The 21,495-nt window shown below is 37.4% G+C and overlaps 1 protein-coding gene across 1 annotated transcript in view; it reads left to right on the forward strand.

Annotated features, from left to right (window-relative positions):
* Positions 1 to 7,136: 7,136 nt before the first annotated feature.
* Positions 7,137 to 21,495, forward strand: part of LOC103906244 (connector enhancer of kinase suppressor of ras 2) — a 217,434-nt gene continuing 203,075 nt past the window's right edge. Inside the window, exon 1 of the mRNA XM_019474318.1 lies at positions 7,137 to 7,203. Within this exon, the coding sequence (XP_019329863.1) occupies positions 7,137 to 7,203 (67 nt within the window). The remainder of the gene's footprint in view (positions 7,204 to 21,495) is intronic.

Genomic DNA, 21,495 nt, shown 5'->3' on the forward strand with positions numbered 1-21,495 from the left:
TGTCAAGTTTCCCATTATTATTGGTTTTTTCCAAAGTAATGTGGTTTACCTAATGTAGTGAGAAGCAGATGGTTTATTGCTTATAAGTGGTTATGTGATTCTTGCAGAGGAAGTATATTGAACATTTTTTCTGTTTTTATCAAATAAATGTTTTCCATTTATTTGCTAGAAGAAGGGAAAAGGCAGATATAAATTATATTGTATACAAATGAATATGGATATATTGACAGGAAATGAAACATCGTAGTAATAAATATTCTAATATATTGTTTTCTTAAAAAAAAAAGAAGCTAGAGTTAACAGCCGCTCAAATTTTAAAATTCATAAATGCAAGGATTTTAGGGCCAAAAAGAGGAGTTATGAAAATGTAGTCTGATCTACATAATACCTACCTAATGCATGCCATTGATCCATGTGTAATGATTTTGGCATCACACTGACAATTTCTGTTAAGCTGGAACATATTTTGGAAAGAGATCGTCCAGTTTTGACTTCAGAAATTCTCATGTTGACCCTGTGACTTTTGATACTGTAAGCCCTATATTTGGAACACTGAATTAAGAGAGTGAATCTGTTCTGAGCATAGAATTGTCTGCCCAGTGCAACTGGATCCCCTCTGAAGGTAACAAGTTGCACGTGAGACTCATAGACTTGCTGCAAGATATTTTCCTGTCTCTCCTTAATTTAGTTACACAGGCCAGTCAATTCTGAATTTAGTAGAACTTTATAGTTATTCCCAGAGGAATTCTGTGCAGAAAAATGATAGCAAAGGATCTTTCTGCAGTTTTTCCCTGTTTACCAAACTGACGATGGCAAACTGAAGAGAGAACTTAGGCAGATGAAGCACCTGTATTAACAATTCCCTGTTTTCCAGCAGCTCAGAGTTAAGCCTTACCCAAATACCGGCATGCTCATGAAGTTTACCCTCCTGCAGGGAAGAAGCTGTGCCTAGTTCTGGTGGCGCCAGTCTCTGTATGAAAGCATCCTGTTCCTTGGCAAGGTAGAAGCGTATTTGACAGGCACTTCTTCAAGGTACTTTCTCCTTGTATCTGTGCTTTGAAGATTGTCACAGTGATTCACAGGTTTGAGCGTGCCCTCTTATTTGGAGCTGTTGGGAAGACTGTAAACATGGTGATATTAGCAAGCAGGTTAAAACCAGACGATCCCATTTCCCTTAATATGAAAACGTTTCAGTATTCTCTGCTCAGAAAAACATTTGCAGTCCTAGTCAAAGCAACACCTAGTTCATCTTCTGTGGAAAAAAACTATTCCTGTTGTACCTTCACGTCTTCACTGAAGTCAATGGATTTATATTAGAGGACTATATCCTTTATGTTAATTTTTTAAATTGTTTTAGATACCTTTGACATTAACACACTTAGGGTACATTTCAAACTCTGAATATGGCTGCAAAAAGTGATCTTTTTTCCCCCAGAGATACGTAATCTAGAGAATCCATCTTATATAAACCACTATTGATGTCACAGAATTGTAACATACCTAAAGGGCAATTTCTGAAAAAAAACAGGTGATATTATGATAAAAGTGATGGCAAGATAGGATGAAATTTGCACTGCCTCTGTCCATTCTATACATGTGTTGTGGCTGAATAGAGGACTTCAGTCTCAAGAGATGTCAGAAGAGGAGCTTTTGTGAACACTAAAATATACTAAGACAAAAAGCACTGCACAAAACCACTCAGCAATGTCAAGACATATTTTTTAGCAAGTGATTATGAAATAATTTCTCTATAAACCTGAAAAACTGAATATTTCTTGCATTTTTGCAGTGTTAGCCCTGATTTCCAAACCATTTGTTAAGGGTGTTTTAATACCAAATTAATGTAAGATATCATATATTATCACCAACACACATTAATAAAACAGTTATGTCACATAATGGAGCATGAAAAATATAAATGTCTAATGAAGCTCCACGTAAAAACTGGAATATTAATACATAATATATAATAATGTGAATAATATTAATATATGATAGTAATAATGTGACTGAACAGCAGACTACAGTGGGTTCCTGTGGAAAAAATACTATAAAATGTTGTAACAATAAACATCAGCAGTAAAAAATCAGCTGCTTGCTTCCTGTTCTAAAAGGCAAAAATTTCTTGCTTTTTAAGTTTGACATTTTCATGAACTTCACCTTGCTGAGAGTCGACGCAGGTGAAGTCCCACGGGAATGCCTCTACCCATCATTACAGCTTAATCAACGGAGAAGAATCTTGTAGGTGCAAGAAACTACTGCCTGCCTACGAAGGGCCGGGCGATGCCCGTTTTGCCCGGCTCTGCGCCCAGCGTGGCGGGTTCCTGGCTCGCCCGGCGGAGCGGCAGGCGCGGTGCCGGTAGATGGCACTCGGGAATGTCAAACATCATCAAGGGGGGCTCCACCGGCCCGGCTGTGCGCGGCAAATGGCCTCCGCTGGCAGCCCCTCGCAGCTGAGTCAGAGCCAAGGGGCCTGGAGAAAGTGGAGTAAGGGCTAGGGGCTCCACAGGGCAAAAATACCCCCCGGCACCAGCCGGTGCGTGCGTTGGAGAAGATACAACATATGCTCACCTAGTATACCCAACCTGTTTTAGAAGTTCATCCAAAAACAGTAGGACGGATCTATCACACAGCACTTGTTGACACTTGTTTGGAGGTAGGACTGGTCTTACAGCCCTTGTATGAGCTGCTCAAAGCATGGCAGGCCTCCTCCGGCTCTTCTAAACTTACGTGAGGACAGCCAAAGTCCATCCCTTCAGCTTGTAAACTCAGGGTTAAGTAAGGCGAAGGTTTATAATTAAATAGGAATGTCTGTTGATCCCTATCACAAATGTAAGCTGGGGGTTTTGTTCCTAATAAAGCACAAGCTTTATTGCTCTCCTACAAATTCACCAAAGGCAGTTTTCTTGCCCTCCGTCTTTGAAACACAAGTCTTGAGAGTTACGATGCAAAGAAGAGACTGCGTGAAAGCAGCATCAGGCAGAACCCAGTTTAGAACAGAACTGATCAAAACTAATAATTTAGCTACATTCTGTTTTTTAAAAATGTTCTTTTCCACAAAAAGCAGTTGTATAATACATGAATGTTGCATGATAAAAATCTTTAATGGTAACCAAGAGTTCAACAGTCATTCCCTTAGAGATTTTGCTTATATTTCCATTAATAATACAAATTATAGATGTCCTAAATTATAAGATTACATAGCACTTTTTCAGGGCATTCATGACTTATTTAATCTGAAACTGCATGCTTATGTTTTCCATAACGGCTATCAAATGCAATGTCAAGATTTTCTTAAACTAACCTGCTTATAAAGGACTTATTTCACAACATACGGGTTATTTCTTCATTAAAGAATATGAGAATAATTGTTACCAAATGAAAACGGCAAGAAATATACAGTTGCTCTCAGTGTTATGCTATATTACCAGGTTTGAGCATAATCATTAATTGGAAAGTTATCGCTGGCCATGAAATACACAAGAACATTTAACTGCCTCCCACGGTGACCACGAAAACACAGAGAAAGATGGTTTAATTAGTAATCCCAGAGATACCAGGCAGTGCTCAAAAGCTAAAGAACTACCAGCATTATTGCTGTGAAGAAGGAGGGACTTGAAACCTTTCAACCAGTCTGTTCAGCCTTAGGCCTTTGCTGTCAAAGATGATAGCAGTGATTATGACCTGAAATTACCAGATTATTTTATATAGGCCTTTGACAACAACGCTGCATCATACAGGGAAAGGTCTGTTTCCTTTCTCTGTTTCAAATACCTTATTTTGCTTCAGTGCCTATGCAGACTTCAGTCAGAAAGTATTTCTCATTTACATGACCTAGATAGAATAATAGTGAGAAAGATGTTCCTTGATCTTTTTTCCTGTTGGTTTGCTATATTCAGCCTGGAAGAAAAACATAATCATGGGAATGCATTGTTTCTTTTATGTCGGTATTAGGAAGCAATGCAAGGGAGATTGGGGGATAGATCTAGGCAAAAGCCTTGCAATAAATGGACAGAAAAACACATGGAATAGCTTTAGGGATTACACAGGTTTGCTTATTTGTCAAAAAAGTTCCTTGTTTAGTGACTTTTCAAACTTGATTTTACTACAGTGACCTGTAGCTGACAATAAGTGTAAGCTAGGTGATTTAACTCTAGCACAGCTATGTTTAGAACCATGTCAGTAATACGGACGATAGCTCAGTGCAATCAGCGGCTTATTCCATGATTACTCATTTCAGAGTCATTACCTCAGCTGGCATACTGGACAACCTATATTAAAAAGTGCTATGAACTGACTTGAACTGTGGTTACAGAAATAGTCTGAAGGCATCTTGACTCCATTTGGCCTTAGCTATTGCTCAGTTGTATCCATTACTGTGGTCAGTCGCAGGTTCCTTTTCTGATCTAGACAAGGCTTCCCATGTTTCTGTGATATTCTCATATGACAGCGTGTGAGAAATAAATCTTTTGTGAAATAACAGAGCAAGAAGCAGAGGAAATACCCAGGTACAATCTTCCATGGACTGCCATGATGGACATACCCATGAGGTAAGTTAAAGGAACATTTGTCTGGGTTTAGAATGATTTGTGACAAACTATGGCGATGCGCGCCAATCTGTGCAACAGATAATGAAGCTGAATAAATCATCTGCTCAAGAAGGAGAGAAACAGAGTTACCGTTTTTAACAACTTCAAATATTTCATTCCAAGAAGTAGTATAAAAAGTAGACGGTTGGCCAAAAGGTTGTAGAATCCCAAAATACAGACAAACTGTGACTAGTAATAATAAAGAAAAACACAGGAGATTATCTAATAGTCAAGATCTTTCAGATAAACTATAGTTACTGCCTGAACTAGCACCACGGTGGTGAATAACAGTATGAATAAATGAAAATGCAAACGATCTTTGTGGTGAGGAGCCTCAGTAACAGGCCATGAAAAAGTTTTAAAAAGTTCTCATTCTGAAAATGGAAGTACTGATTCCAAAATAATAGTTTTGGGCTTCTTTTGTCATCCAAGGACAACTAAAATGAATGGAAGTATGCCCACTGACATTGATGGGCTTTGAATTCAGGCTCCATCCTCATTCAAAAATATGTCAAAATATAAAAAAAAAGTCTGCCCAGTCAAGCACGGGTAGGAAATGTGAGACAAAAGGACATTGACGGAACGTCTGTCAAATTACAGGAATTAGGGAAATAGTCCAAACAATCATGAATGAAGATTATTTAATGTAATTGTGTCCAAATACTAAATTCATACACAACATAGCTTATCTCAAATTCTTCCATGCTTGTATTGAACTTAAAAGAATTTCTGAGAGATGATCATTTTGTGAAAATAATTTTAAGAAAGCATAGCTTCAAAACAAACAGTTTGAACAGTTTCCAGTAGCTAACAGAAATATGTATTCTGAGTATCTCAATTCTAGTCCGCTACTGCCTAAAAAGAGAAGTATTGTGTATTTGAAGTCTTTGTCATTATTATGTCCACTGTAAACAGCTATTTAGACAGAACTAAAGCTACTGAAAATGGTCTCACAAAACTCATAGAGGAAGCTGACATGCTGTTCAGCTGGAAACAGCCTTCTTGAAGGAGAATTGATGTGAATCCTTTTGTAAAGGAGGTCTGTGCTCTGAGCACTCAAAATACATCATAGAATACTAATCACAGTACTTCCCAAAGCAAAAGAAAAAAAAAAAAAGGGTAGAGTGCATCACTGAACTGAGAATGGTACATCTCTTTGGAGACATTTCGGGGGGGCGGGGGGAAGGATGCCTGTCTGCATCCTTATCTATATAGACTTAAAGTAGAACCCTGAAAGAGCGTAGCATAAATATTCCATTTGTATTTTATGTTCCCCCATGTGAGAAAGAAAGGACAGATCTCAGCCTGGATAAATTAACGCAGCTCCGGTGGAGTGAGGGAGACATGGTAACAATATCATCTTCTTACCCTAACGTGCTGGTGGAACTTGGAGCAGTGCAGGAAGAAAAGGCACAGATGAAAGATTACTGAAAAGAAAGGTGGAACTGCTTTGTTCTGTCTTTTTTTTCTGGAATCTGAGTTTCTCCCCCTAAAATAAAATAGTGGGGCTGCATATCTCAGACAATGGATCAAACAGAAACCACGCACCTCTTAACCACATGATGCAGAATGCGTGCTGCATGAGGTGCAGAGTCACAAAAGAGTCCAAAAAGCACTGTTTGGCACGTCTCATAAAAATGTTTCACCTTCGTCTTATGGAAGGCTAGTAAACTTCACTATTAGGAATATTTAAAACATTTTTTTCTCCCTAACAAAAGGGAGAGGTTGACTAACGGTCCCTGTGCTTTGAATCAAAATACTTGCTATACTTGTCTATATTAAAGTGCTGTAGTAGTAAAAATTGACTCTTTGATGCTGTCATTCTTTCACTATAAAATGAGAAGCTCATAGGAGGAAATATATTGGCTCTGCATGTGGCCAGAAAAAAGAGTTTTCTTCCAACAGTTTTTTCTTGGGTAAGACTTTTCATACTGTGTTCGACATTCTGAATTACATGATTATATAGTGTAAGACTCCAGCAACATTTTGCATTGTAAAGATGGAGATGCTCAGCATTTTGCCAGATGCCAAGTGATATTCTGATATTTCTATCTTCTCTTTACACTGAGTGACAGTCAGCATATTCACAACGAAGCCAAGACAATCTGCTATCAAGTTACAGTAGTGATATTTTCCCTGATGAAGATCCCAGAGCCTGTTGGAATAAAGCTCCTTAAAACTCGGTGTCTGGAATAGCTCCAGCTTGAATTGCTCTCTGTGTAATATAATTTTATATTTGTGCCAGTCTAATAAGTAGATCACTGGGTAGAGGCTTTTGTGAGTAAGTCTATACGTACTGCACCATTTCCTGGCTCGGTGCTCCAGTGTGTTGCAGGCTGTGTGCAGTGGGGGAGGTGCCAGAGCTGATCAAGCAGTGTAATTTTATACATTACTGAATCAGTGCAGGGGAAACCTGGAGGGACAAAGCATCATCTTCTCTTTGGACTGCACTGTAAAATCCTACAGCTCTCTTAGCCCAGCCATGCTCTGATACATTTTTTTTTCCTCTCCTTTTTCTGATTTTGGTGTGAATGATAAAGTGATCTGATGATGGCTCTCGTTATGGAACCTATTAGCAAGTGGACGCCCAAGCAGGTAGTGGATTGGATGAAAGGTATGATCATTTATTACCGTGTATTTATTGTCTGTGCTTTGGATCCTCGCAATTTACGTATCTGCTCTTGTATTCTTTGTTTTGGGAAGAGTTTATTCAGTTTTAATAATCCGTGTGCTGCTTTGCACAGTAGTTTTTAAAGACACGACTGAGGAGAAAGGCTGTTTAAGCTGTGCAGCATGTTGTTGGAATTTCTGCTGAGAACTGAGTAGGGATCAAATGCATTTGTTGGTAAATGCAGACATAAAGTGTTTGTGTCTCGCGGCTCCATTATGCATTGCACAGTGTAATGTTATTATGTTTGGTTGCTTTAAATTTGCCCTGATTAGGTCTGTTTTGCTCATATCAGGTGATCTGATGCAGTGGCTGTGCAGCACTTGTGTGTAGTTTAGGGTACCACAAGGAGCATAAGGTGCCGGTGACTGGACTGAGGAATTCTGCTCCTTTAGTGACATGTCCTGATTTGTTCAGGCTTCCCAGCCGCTCTTGCTCGTGCCGCTGTCGTGTCTAACGCACCCGCGTCCCCTTCCGTCGCTGGTACCGTGGACAGTGCAGCCCATGCCGTGCGTGGGGCGTGCAGAGGGAACGCGCAGGGCTGAGCACGGCTTCGCTGGGGAAACTCTTCCCGATAACTTGACAGGAATGATGATTTCCCTGCACATTCGCAGTTTCACAACACAGCCATAAGCTGTGACATGTTTTGCCTTACAATGCTTGGCTGTGCTGCAAACAGATTGGGTTGGATGGGAGGGTGAAGAATTGTTTGTGATGATAAGTGTTTAAAATTTCTCCAGAGTGGGGAAAAATGTATTTCCACAGTAGGATGCATTAGTGTTATTATACATTGCTTCTGATCAGCTGTCTTTCTTAGAGACAAATAATTTCTGCTACAAGGGATCTCCATTATATAAGGAGAAGAGGTGCAAATTTTGTTTGTATGTTACTCATGGAAATAATTTCTGTAACGTGATTACTGAACTTATTGGTGGGTTAAATTGGACGCCTACTATAATATCCTTAAAGCTTTCAAAGTATTATCATTAATAAGGGTTTTGATTTCATTTTGCTGAGATACGTCTCCATACTTAACTGAAATTGGGCTGTTCAGGTGCTCATCAGACACACCACAGTTATAAGCAAACTATTCTTTTGCAAGCACACAGTATTATGAAGCTAATGGTATCTAAGGGAATGTATGTAGTTTGTTTCTGAGGTGTTTGTGAACTCAGGTTAATTGGGAGGTCTTAAGCAGGTCGTTGGATGGATCCCGAAACCATTAGATACAGGATTGATTCCCATACTCCAATGTCATTACTTGAAAGCAATTCCTAACGTACGTGCAGAGGAGAGTTTTCTGATCCACACCTTTATTTTCAGTACGTAAAAGATTTAAAAAGTGGACAGATCGTTATGCTATTTTAACTCATTACTTGAATTATAATGTAAATTAAATGTCAAAGTGTGTATAATACTTGTTGCTAAATTTAAAAATACTTCCTGCTACTTTTTTATCCTTTTTGATGTAAACTAATTACATCTTGGGTAACATTAATCCATAACGTGTAGTGCATACCATGGGAAGCAAGAAGGTCATACAAACAAAAGGTTTTTAAATGTATGGAGTTGCCTGACGGTTAAATTTCTATACAAAGGCTGCATAATGCATCTGTAGGGACGTCTGGAATAGACAGTATTGTCAGTTGTGTGCCTCTGGGCTTAAGCATAAATAAGTATAATGCAACGAACATTGAAGTACTCACGAGATAGGTATCTTCCTTGGTAACATGAGGGCTACAGATCCACAAACAGTAAAGTTGCACATTTGTCCATTTTTACCATGCTACTATTACAAGCCCATTTTTTTATCCCGGTGTATACCTTTATAAATGCATACTTCAGCTGTAGCCAAAGAAAAGACCTAACATACACGAGTGGAAGCATACCAGAATTAGTTTAAAACTACTTGTAAAGCCCTTACTTTACAAAAATTGCCCAATTGTGGCCACTGTTTACCTGTAATTTACTTATATTCTGTATGATGTCAGCTCCATTAGCTATAGTCATTCTGCTAAATAGCTATGAATGCATTAGAGAGGTTAAAGGGCTGCATGGGTAGTAATATTCAAGTGATAAGGTAACTTTTGTGTACGTCTTCTATACTAAAAGGTACACTTTGACAGCACTAAAAGATATAGTAAAGACATTTTAGAAAAATTACTACGTTATGAATGTGGAATATTATCTTTGCTATAGAAAACAACACGTTAATAAACAGTGTAACAAATATTGCAAGTGCAATATACCTTTTTTTGGCTTAAAAATATGTAGTCAATTAGCTTTATTTGTAAAAGTTGTAAATTATAACATTTCACAGGGAAATGATAGTAATATGTCTTTTTAACTTGAATTTATCACAATTATTTAAGCTATCGTAACTTACTTTTAAAAACTGTTAGTTTTGAAATTAATTAGCAGTAAGTACCAGCAACATCAAATAATTGAAGAGAAGATGGAAGAAAGCCACAAAAATAATGGTAACAGTCTGAGACCTGGCTACCCAGAATGCGTCCTGGTTACAGTGTTCTATTATCAGAAGCACCTGTAGCCTACGCCCCAACCAAGAGGAGACACCCGTCTGTCCTTTTCCTTAAGGAAATGTCACTTGCCAAAAAAGTGAAAACTGGTAGGCTTTAAGGAACATTGTTATGACAAGTTGGCATCCTGCATTCATCCACAGTTCCTTTCTCGGGAACGCATTCAACTGGAATTCAACTTGGGAACTGCATCTGATGGCGTGGACAACCTGAAAAGGCCATGCAAGTCTTTATAAAATGATTCTTGAGGCTTACAGAGGATCTCGAAGTTAAGACTCTAGGCACCTTTGTGTTAAAGAAATTGTCTTTATACAAAAAAAATTTGTAAAGTTTAGCAAATACACAGCAGAAGGCACTGGGGTTAAAAAGAAAGTTTTCAAAGGAGCAGAAAAAATTAATTGTGAAGATTTTTTAACAACAGGTTGCAGTCACTATTCTTTTTTTCCCCAAATTTTCCAAAATTTTAAATTTCTCTAAATGATTCTCACTTCAGAAAACGAGCAAGTATTTCTCCTGGTATGTACCCATTTCTTACATAACTTAAATGTTTTCCTGAGGATATGTACTGTGGACCCAAAAGGTACTTTGAGAGAAAGAACTTTGCCTTGCTCAAATTCCATTGTGGCACTGTTGGAAAAAAAATATTACCCATCAAGCTTGCAAGTATGTTAAGAATCAGAGTAGTTTTCAAATTTGGTCAGTTTTTCCTTTGATTAATTTTAACATACTAATGTGAGCAAATGACAAACTACACTTCAATATTTACATCTGTAATGCTTCTACCTGGAGACGTTGAATGCTTTTTGGCCCAGGAACCCCTGCACTTACCGTGAAACTCGGTGACACTTTGCAGTTGCAAACACATCGTCAGAGTGAGCACCCCTAAACCAAAGGCCATCTATTTTAATATGTATGCATGCACTATGGAAGGTAATCCCGTACAGAATTTGGGGGGTTTGAGGGGGCAGAGGGGAGGTATGATGTCTTACTCCTGACTCTTATTTGCACTTAGAATTAATAAAAGCATGATAGTTTGTGTTTTCATTGTAAGTAGAATCTAAAAGGTATTCTCTGTACTTTTACAAATAACAGCATTTAAGATTTTGTACTTCCTAAGTGAAGCGGTTTACAAGTAGGTCATTTAAAATGTGAACTCATTTACAGTGAAGTGACACCTCTGTCCAAATAAATACTAACTTTTCAAAACAATCCAATGAAATGAAATACAATGCAATGAAAAGCTGTGACTTCCAGAGAATGGAATGTTATTAAACAGCTGAAAATTAAAATAGGAAGACAGTTATTTCTTAAGTACCTGTAAGTAATAACGCCACATGAAGTCAGTTATTCAAAGTCTTGGGGACTGACAGTAAGGTTTGTCTGCCAAAACAGCCTGCAGTGGAGGTTTCTCTCATAATGAATGCTCAGCTTCAGACACTCATTTCACAACTGCAACCCATTTTTCCTCCTTTAAATCTAGAATTTCTCCACTCTCAACAGGAGATGCAGACATGAAAAAATAAAAATTAATTCAGTTGGTAAACTGATTAACTGTGCTGCACTGATCCTGTGCAGAATAATTATATGTTTAGCTGAAGGGTTTTCCTTAGCATGTAATTCCCTGATTTCAAGCTGGCTCATAAAACAGAAAGGGAGGGAGGGAGGAGGGAGCTGAGAGCAGGGAAGCTGATGACGTGAGTGGACTTGTTAGCATTCATATCACGCAGGGCTCCGGCAAACCCCTTCTCAGTCTTCTTTTGCTTTTCATTAGATCACTACCTGTTCTGTAGCAATATGTCGTAAGCAGGGAGTCTCCTCTATTTACAGAATGTAATATATAAAATCTTAGAGCGTACTGGAGACACAGCTAAATATTATGATCTACTGCAAAAGCAGTCTTACAGGTACTGAGCTGGATGATACTTTGCTTTCTTGATCCTCCTTCATGACCTTAGAATCCCATAATGCAAGAACTTGACTTCACAAGATACAATCTGAAACTTGAGTAGATAACCCAGGTCATATGTTCTTTAGAAAAATGTAGGTTTTATAACATCTTTTCAGTTCTTTATGAAGACAAGTATGTTTGGAAGAGAACTGAGAGCCACCAACAGAGATGCTCTCAGATTTAACGTTGAATTTGCAAGCAGTTCTAAAGTAAAGGTTTCATCATTTTCCTTCTACTCTCACCAATTTCAAAACTGAAATGAAAAATTTACTGTTGTGGCTCCCCCTTGGATTACTGTGTTCCACTAGTAGCACATTTCCCGTTATCGCTAGGAAGTCACTGAATCAGAATTGTCTGCAATTCCTCTCCAATTCCTCTTACAAGTTTCAGACTGTATTACTTTTTAGTGATAAATTTTGGCAACAACCACTCTGTTGAATGTTGTAAATTGATTGCTTTAAAAGGGTCAGAAGAGCACACCTCAAAGTTGACTACTTTGCAATATAAGTGGTTAAGATCAGATTTCAAGAAGCAGGTTCCCAGTATTAGGTACAGGTAAGTGTTGGAATAAGCTGTCTGGGCAGGTTTGGCCATTTCCTTTGTAGGAGGTTTTGAACACAGCTAGGAAGAGCTCAGACAAACATCCCTCTGGAACAGTTTATGTGCCCAGCCTGTCCACAGCAGAATGGCCTAATGTCTTCTCGAGGCTTCTGCCAGTTCAGACAAGATCTTGGGATGGTTTCTTGCGTATGTCTGACCCTCACCTTTGAAACACGTGAAGTGGTCCCAAAGAGATTATAACTCTAGCTTCCTTCTGGATATTTCATGGTTTATATTTTCCAGAATACCTGTGTGAGAAGGCTGTCCTAGCTGCAGACATAGGTAGGCACCTGGGATGAATCTGCATTTCAAATATTCTGAGAACTAATGTCAACGGGAAGACGGGATTAGGGGGGAGACTACAGCTTGGTTAGGAGAGAATATGAAAAAGTCATACACAAACTGTAATCTAAAAGTTCAGGATCTCAGCTCACTGTCTCTTGGAGAGGAAGTCTAGCACAGGTGAGTCGCTCTCATGACGAGTAAATATGATATGAGGATACATTGGATTTTTCTTTATTCTCTTTCCTTTAATTTTTTACTTTCTCTTTAATTTTTTAATTTATCTTCCATTGTCTTGATTTTCTTTAAATTCTTTTTAATTCTCATTTTCTTCTAAAATATTTGCATATCGCTAAGAATTAATATTTATAAAAGTTACTGGCCAAAAGACCTGGCAAGCATGTCGTGCTTTTTTTTATCACCTATGGTACACATGGAAAATGAAAGCAGATGCAGTCAATATTGACTATAAATTGTATGTAATAAAGGTATATGTATAATGTTTAGACATAGCAGGAAAAATATTTAACTCTAGTGAAAGCCTAGCAAAACCAAGTCAGAGACAAAATATTCAAGATCAAATCAGCACTCTGTTCCAAATGTCTAAGTTCAAAAATCTTAATGTTGTATTGTATAAGAAGCTAACAGCATAGCCTCCTGAGAGCAGAAGACATGGTATTCATCAGGGTTTCAGCAACAGAAGCAAATATATACCCATGCCACTTTTACTAACACTTTACAAAAGCCCCATTCCTTTCAACCTAAGAGGTTAAGATATACAGAGCTCAGAAGACTGGCAAGATAACTAAGACCCAGTACCCTCAAGGCTTTAACTATCATCACTTTTAATTGAACCTGTGCACCACTGGCAGCCTGGACAGACAACAAAACGCTTTGCTGAGCCCATTACTCCATTTTCTGCCTTCCCAGTAATGACACAACCATATTTAGTGTCATGGCAAGCTGGCCTACAAGCTGAGTAGAGTATTGTACAAAAACCTCCATATATCAAGTCTAGCTGTAATATTTGATGGAAATTATTTGGCCAAGGTATTTCTGTATCCCTATCACCATGACCCCAGTTTACTAGGACCTTTTTGAAGACCAGTTAAAAACTGGTCTATATATCTTCCAAGAACCAACTGGATTAGCACTATCTCCATAAAAGATTTCAGCAACCTTTAGCAATTTAATGGTCTATATTCATTATCTGGAGATTTAGGGATATGTTCTAAAATTTCCCTATCTATAACACAGATACATTCAGACCTTTTAAATAAATGTAATTCTGCTTGCAGAGAAAAGTCTGAGCTGAATGAATGTCTCTCAAGTCACATTTATCAAGCGTAAACTAATCTTCCAGGTCATTATGTAAAGAAATTTATTTTATTGTCTTGAACCTTAATATGGGCAGCCAGACACAATTGTCATGCATTGCTGTATCTTGTAACCTTACCATATGTTCTTAAGACACATTATGCGAGATCCCCAACTTCAAATTCTGACCACTACTGGGAGAACAGACTGGCAATGCAAATTCAGAAGAGATCAAGCTTCTCCAGATCTCCATTATTTCAAAATTTATCATATTATGAGGCAAAATTCAGAATAAATTGGATCCTGTGGATGACACTTTCAGATCACATTAAATGAGGCACTGTATGTCAAGAAACTGCAAAGCTACTGGATCCTGCTGAGCAATAATATACTTTCATGGTTTCTTCCCAGACATAATCCTGACAACACTTTCTTGCCCTCCTAATTCCTGATTCTAAATTTTTCCTTGCTTTGGCAGGAATGACACCAACACATGTACCATAACATTGAGAACTCTGCGTGCAACACCTCAGAGTTACTTTTACAAGTTTATAAAATGTGTATTTCTTAGAAAAATAGCAGAACATCTCAGTGTTACAGTATTCCTGGCTACCTAAGTTGGAAAGCAGTTTTAGAAACATTATACTTTGCAAAAAAATACATTATGAATAGCATTAGAGTGCATGCCAGAAAAACACTGTCTAGATGGTGGAGTGTCAGGCAAAGTTCAGTTTCAGTTCCAGTTCCTACGTCTCAAAGCCAGCGGGAAGGCAGTTGCATGCTTTCTGGGTCTGTCCTCAAGGTAGTCTCCTAACTGTACACTATGGGTCAGATGGACGCTTCATGTGCTTGAGTAAAGAAATATTTCCACCTAATGAAATTTCCATACATCTCTTTCTGACAGGTTTAATGTCTTGCATTCTATTTGTAATGAAGGAAAAAATGCATGAGGCACAATAAATATTACAATGCTTGCATATGCCAGGAAAGTAAAAAGTATGTTACAGTTTGTCCTGAGGTGTTTTGCAAAATTGTTTTAACACCTACAAAGGTTTAAAAGCTAAAAAGGAAAGAATTTATTCTTTTAATTCCATTCTTTCTGAGAAGAGCGGTCCTGCCATGCTGACAGAAATGGGGGTTGTAGTTCGGCTAGTGAAATTAGTGACACTGTTGCTATTAAATGAAGCATTGTACTTAATACACTACAACGCATAGAATATTGCTGAGCAATAATATACATTCATCCTCTCCCCCCAGAATAATTTTGTAGATATCTTCTAAATGCTACTTTTGTAGTTTAGTTTTTTTGCTTAACACGAAACTTTCCCCTGTTCCCTGATGCCATTATAGTGATGACAGATGAGTTGGAAAGATGGAGCTTAGTGAGTTATCATTATAGGCTTCAGAAAGAGGAAAAAAGGTTCTATTTGTGAAGATCTCTAGTGATGAATAAAAATGAAATTATTTCTGATTAACTAATACTCAAACGGCTCCTAACAAGTATCCTTGTTGACCTTGTTCTATAGCGACGCACTCAGAAGAATTCAAGGCCAATGCAATGTTTGGGTTTTCCTACTCAAATTCTCCACCAACTGTTTTCCAGTAAAAATGAATTATAAAAAGGCTGTAGTGCATTTTAGTTATAACGTGGGTGATACGTTTAAAATAAAAATGTAACAGACAATAATTTTACAAAACACATTCAGCTTTATTCCCTACAAACGTATTCCACCTTCTTCATTCTAAACATCATACAAAGCCTAGAAGAATTCTATGGATTTCAGGAGTTCTTAATGCAGAAATTGTGTCTTCTATAACTGTACTGAAACTACTACAACTATAGAAAGGATTAATTTGACACATCTGCTTTTTAGTTTACATGGAAAACTACCTCTGTTTGAGTTAAGACAGACAGTAGTGTCATCAGCCTGACAACTCAGACATAGCAATTATCACTTGAATGAAAAGCATGTTATAGCTGTCTCTCTTCACCAGCTTCCCCTGTTCTCTTTTCGTCTCTCTCCTCTTGTTTACTCCTATTATTCTCTAGCAGTATGTTTCTGGCCTTTTTCATAATCAGATGGAAAGTAAACATCAGATTGTGAAGCAATTCATCCAATTAACATTAAAAAATCTAGCTCTGGCCTTATATATCTCAGAGAGTAGAGGGTTGCAGTGATTTGGAAGTGAACTGTATTCAAAATCCAGGAGAAGGCAATGAAGGGAGAGCAATGGGGGAAATGAATGGAAGAAACAACGTGGGGATGATAAATTCCTTTTCTCCCCTCTGCCTGGTATTCTCCGATCAGTGTCCAGTCCTGCATGGTGTTTTTGCTGTCCTGTAGTACAGAGTTCAGGTGGTATGCTAAATAACACAAAGCTCAGCTGCTGTACCATGCTGTCTGTCCTGAAATGCAAATATTTCTACTTTTTCAAAACTTCATTTTCAAAATAACAAAGACATGTCCGTACTAAGCATTAGCAGGTAACAGAAATGAAGTGACAATATCAGCAAGTTTTGATCTCAAGCTTGGCAAACCGAGGGTGCTTCTGTATGTTGCAAATGTGTGCAATTCCATCAAAGTATTCTTTTATAAATAAAGGATTACCATTTTGACAGCCTCAGATTAATTAGAGCAAGTTGAAAACCACCTGCCTAAAGAGCCTAGCACAACTTCTGGTAGCTTTAAGGTGCAGCTGGAAGAGGGCATATATTGATGTTTCATTGATTCTACATCAAAATCGCCTGTAAAAATCTAGGATGCTTCTAACTTCTCTTTCAGACTATGAAATGTTGCTTCCCTGGAAGACATGGGGGAGGTAGTTCAATAATGGTATCTATTTATGAAATTCTTTGCAATGGATAGGAACATCTTATACTAGATAGGAATGCGCTGCAGTAGGCACATTCCTAAAACCAGGAAAGACATATGTAGGCATCTGTTATTGATCACTCAGCATGAACAATGAGCTCATAATGAAAATGTCCTAAATTACAGAACACTAAGGAGAGATTTTAATTGCCCATTGTGAAGAGATTTTAATTGGTCATTGCCAAGTCACACTGAGAACTTTCCTTAGTTATACAGAAAATAACTTTATGGTTTACAGAGGAAAAAGGCATTCAAAACAGAGAAAAACCACTTTCAATGTTGCATTTGAATCATATAGTTGAAGGGAACAGGTAGAGCAATGTAAGAGAAGTTCAGAACTAATAGAGAAGTTGAGAACATTCACTACTTCAGTGTCATATAAAAAGAAACGGATCCACTTAGTGCAGTAGCTCAGAGATGCTGTATTTCCAGAAATAAATTTTGGAGAATGAAAAGAACTAGTGAATGATCCATCAAGAATACAACAAATAATGAATCTAAATAATAAAACAGAGAAATTATAACCATAATTAGATAGACAGGAAATTTTCACAGAGGAAATAAAAAGGCAGATAAAGTTTAAATAATTATAATTTTCTTAGGAAAATGGAGGAAAACACTTCTCAAGACTTTCAAAAGTGGACTTAAAACCACTAGGAAATGTGCTAAGGAAACCATCACGCATTGAAAGAAAGATACACTGGGGCATCTTATCAGCTATTTCTTGTTTCTCTGATAATTCTCAGAACAAATTCTCAATAGCTTTTGTGGTAGTAGCAGAAATCATTATTTGCATATCAGCAGTGAGGAAATACTTTAACTAGAAACGAAGTTGCTCAAATGATCATTCAGTGGAAGTGTTTTAATTCAATCTCTGAATCATTCCAAAAGCCATCAATATCACTTAGAATGTGAAAAAAAGGTTTCCTATCCCCTATTTATTGTGGGTTGCTCTTTGCATGTTCTTTCTGCTGTTAAATTCCATAAATTTTATGTGCTTAAAGCTAGTTCTGTAGTTATTCATTAATAAGGCCTCCTTTATGAGGTCCTCTAGTGTCAAAATAGCATGTTTTATTCTTAAAATATTTTGTATATTTCCATTTTCTTTTATGAACAACTTTTGCAATAAAAGGATGTTGATATATGAGAAATCCTGCCATTTGGAATGAATTAATTCTACATAACCCTTGGCATTTTTTCAAAGGCATTGGTTTTCAAAGGTATTTAAGTATCCTGTGAACATCTTTGATAGGTCTCCAGCTTCCATGTCATATGTCCAGGAAGAAATTCTATGTGAACCAAAGCAGTCTGGTTCTTCTGTGTAATGTCAGACTGGCCTGCTGATTGCCGGGGGTACAAAATTATTCACCCCAGAGCTTTTTTTTTTTCTTTTGCCATCTAATGTCATACTTGATTTGAATTGCTGGAATTCTCATAAAACTTATTCTTTCAAATCTCATTAATATCCCGTCTTTTGAGGGGAAATGATAAACAATATTTCAATTTTTGCTTGCAAACTGGTAAACTGTCACATAAAAAGACAATGTCACCAGCAAAATTAAACCTTATAGCATACTGTTAAGCCGTGTTAATGCCATCCTGGAACAGTCTGTATTTGTTCTCATAATGAAGCAAACAACAATGGTGAAAGAGCAGAAGCAAATAAATTGCATCTACGGTTAATCCTAGTAGGCATTCATGCAAGCTTGAGTTAACATTATCTGTGCAAGCCACACCTTGGACTACTGTCCTCATGCTGTTGAGAAAGTTTCATTAAGATGATTAAGAGAAGGCCACAATTATATACAAAATTCATAAATTACATAAAAAGCTAAAATAGTAATTACAATTTTGTAGCAGTTCAAGATATACCAGAATCAATTATGATGTGTCTATCAGACCATCGCTAATTCTTATGGAGCCAATGGCTTTCTCGACTCCACAGCTACCATCCCCTAAACATGGTAATGAAGCTGGATGACTAAGCGTTCCCTAAATGATAGCAGAATTTGCATTTTTTGGTTTTGGTGCAGAGAAAGAACACGGATTTCTCAGAAAAAAAGAACCATTTAGTGGATATATTAAAATATTGGCCAACTTCTTATTCTAAAAAAGTACATTTTGAAACAGAAACTGTGGTTCTTTGGAGAGTTAAAAAACCCCAAGGTTTCTAAATTACATCCAAGAAGTACAGAGGAGTTTGAAGGTAAGCTTATTTCATGTCTGAAGGTCATCTTACCACTTTCTGTAGGCAAGATTATCCAGTAAACTTGATTTATATATCTAGATGACCAATTGTGCTCTGAGATAAATCAAGTTATGATTAAATCAAATAATAATGAATAAATCAAATTATGATAAATCATGTGATGCCTTAGAATTGTTGGAAATTGTGTATTTGAAGAAAGCATGTGGTCTTCCCTTAAGGTCCATCCCACAATCTCTTTATCTGTAATAATCTTAGGAAAGGGGCATTATCTGAGATTTTTACTGAAAAATTAGAAAATCAAGAGTATTTATAGACTATGGATGCACTACCATCTGTGTTGCTTTCAATCGGAATGACTGTCAATACGACTTGTACAGTAAAACAGAAGAAGAAGAGCATGTTTTGTTCTTAAGCTTTCTGCAATAGATATCCTAAAGGTAGCTGAAGTTGAGCTCATATTAGTGAATCTTGCATACAGGTAAACCTGGTCCACAAGTCAGTCTAGTAAATGAGATACAAATATGTAAAAATAAAACCATTATGACAGTGTAGCATTCTTTATACAGAAGTGTCAGTATATCTTGCAGACTGGCTGTTCTGGGTAAGGTAATAAAACTGATCAAGCAGTATAATTAGGAAATATTCTCGAGGGACACTTTAGATCACAGTACAGTCATGCACTGGTATATTCTAATTTTTTTATTTAAAATTTATAGTGATCTGCCAAGAGTTCTCTTGATAGAACCAACTAGCAGCTAGCAAAGAAGCAATGTTTATTAAAGCCATGCTTATTTCCAATGTTCATTCTCTTCCATTTTGCCTCTGTGCAATTTCTGTTTCCAGCTCCTGTGTTTTAACTCATTGGTTTGACTCTAAAAATCAATAAATGCTTACAGACAAGGAGGATACCAACAGGAGTTGGAAAAAACCTACCGAGAAATCCATTGAAAGAAGACATAGTATTCTAGTGCAGTTATGGGCAAATGCAGGTATGACTTCTGATACACAGGCAATTACAGAACCGCAATTGTAAATGAAAGTGAAAAGTACTGCTTATATACAGTATATTACTGGTTTGCCGACACATCAGATTGGAAATGCATACACTAATATAAAGGTAAATATGATGTTTATGACTCAGGAAATGATCATTTTTCTAAATCCATATTGAACCAAGTCATCATGGTGGCATTTCCATTTTTATGCGGATGAAAGTACATGCTAATGTGAGCTAAACTGGGTTTCCAACAGACTGAGGTGATAGAAAGCACTCAAAATGCTTTGAAAAACAGTGTTAAAACTTGTACCCTCATCCACTCCTGTTGAAAGCCAGAAGGTAGATCGCACTGTCTGTTCTCACTGTTTGTATTGCGTGGTTCACTTCTGTTTTAAACCACAGTCACATTTCAGTCCACAGCTGGCATTTCAGATAAGGATAGCACTGTCCTTGCACAGCTTTTACAACAGAGTTTAAAACTCCTGAGATGAGAGGCACTATGTAAAGGTAGGATCATTATTAGCATCCTACTGCTTGTTAGGTTCTTTTCTTTTTCAGATCAAGTAACCTGGGACAAAGCAATATTTACTATCAAAGAGTAATGGCAACCTTATATACATTGTGGACTATAACTTTTTTTAGGCTCTGGTGTCTCCCATATAGCAGTATTTCAACACAAAACTCTGCTGTTGCATGGTTCGGGGCATTTTTGGATTGCTAAAGAGAAAGCCCACAGTGACAAGCAGAGTTGGGAGGGACTGAAATAAATACGAGAAGTTCAAACCAAGTATGATGCAGATAGAAGTTCTGAGCTTTACAGGTAATAAGTATTTCAAGTGTCAGGGGGACACGGCGAAATGCAGAGAAATGGCAGTTATTACCGTTAGCATCTGTAGCGCACGAAAGTTATAAATTTTCATTTTGGGTGCTTGCACTTTGGAATCACAATCATTGTTCCACAGTGCAGGGAAACTGCTTCAGGAAAGAAGATCTGGCTAGCAATGGCTTCATTGGGGAAATCACATCTTCAAGATGGAAGTGTTCTTCTGCACACATATAGCCCATTAATCAAGGAAAAATTTGAAGCATATTATTCATCATATTTGCTGTGTTTAGATTTGAAGTGATGAGAATTAAAATAATGATCTTTATTATTATTAAGTAACATGAAATGGTTTGTCTGAAGGAATAAATATGATTGGGCCTGTGAAGGTTCAGACGTCTGGTACAAGCATATGGGTTGGGAATCATTAGCTAATTGTTACAAAAATACAACAAAAATGTCTTTGAAATAATAGAATCGAGGCCTTCAGGAGGACTGCTCCATGTGCTTTCCTCTTCAGTGAAAGCTCCTTACTGTCCCTGTTACGCCTCGCAGCGCTCTGAAAGCATTTGCAATGCTTGTCAAGTTACTGAGTTTACTTATTTTGAAACACGTTCAAAGTAGAAAATAACTTACACATCTATTGTCA

Source organism: Aptenodytes forsteri, unplaced genomic scaffold (assembly GCF_000699145.1).
Source record: "Aptenodytes forsteri isolate BGI_AS27 unplaced genomic scaffold, ASM69914v1 Scaffold72, whole genome shotgun sequence".
In the NCBI taxonomy this organism is placed as follows: Eukaryota; Metazoa; Chordata; class Aves; order Sphenisciformes; family Spheniscidae; genus Aptenodytes; species Aptenodytes forsteri.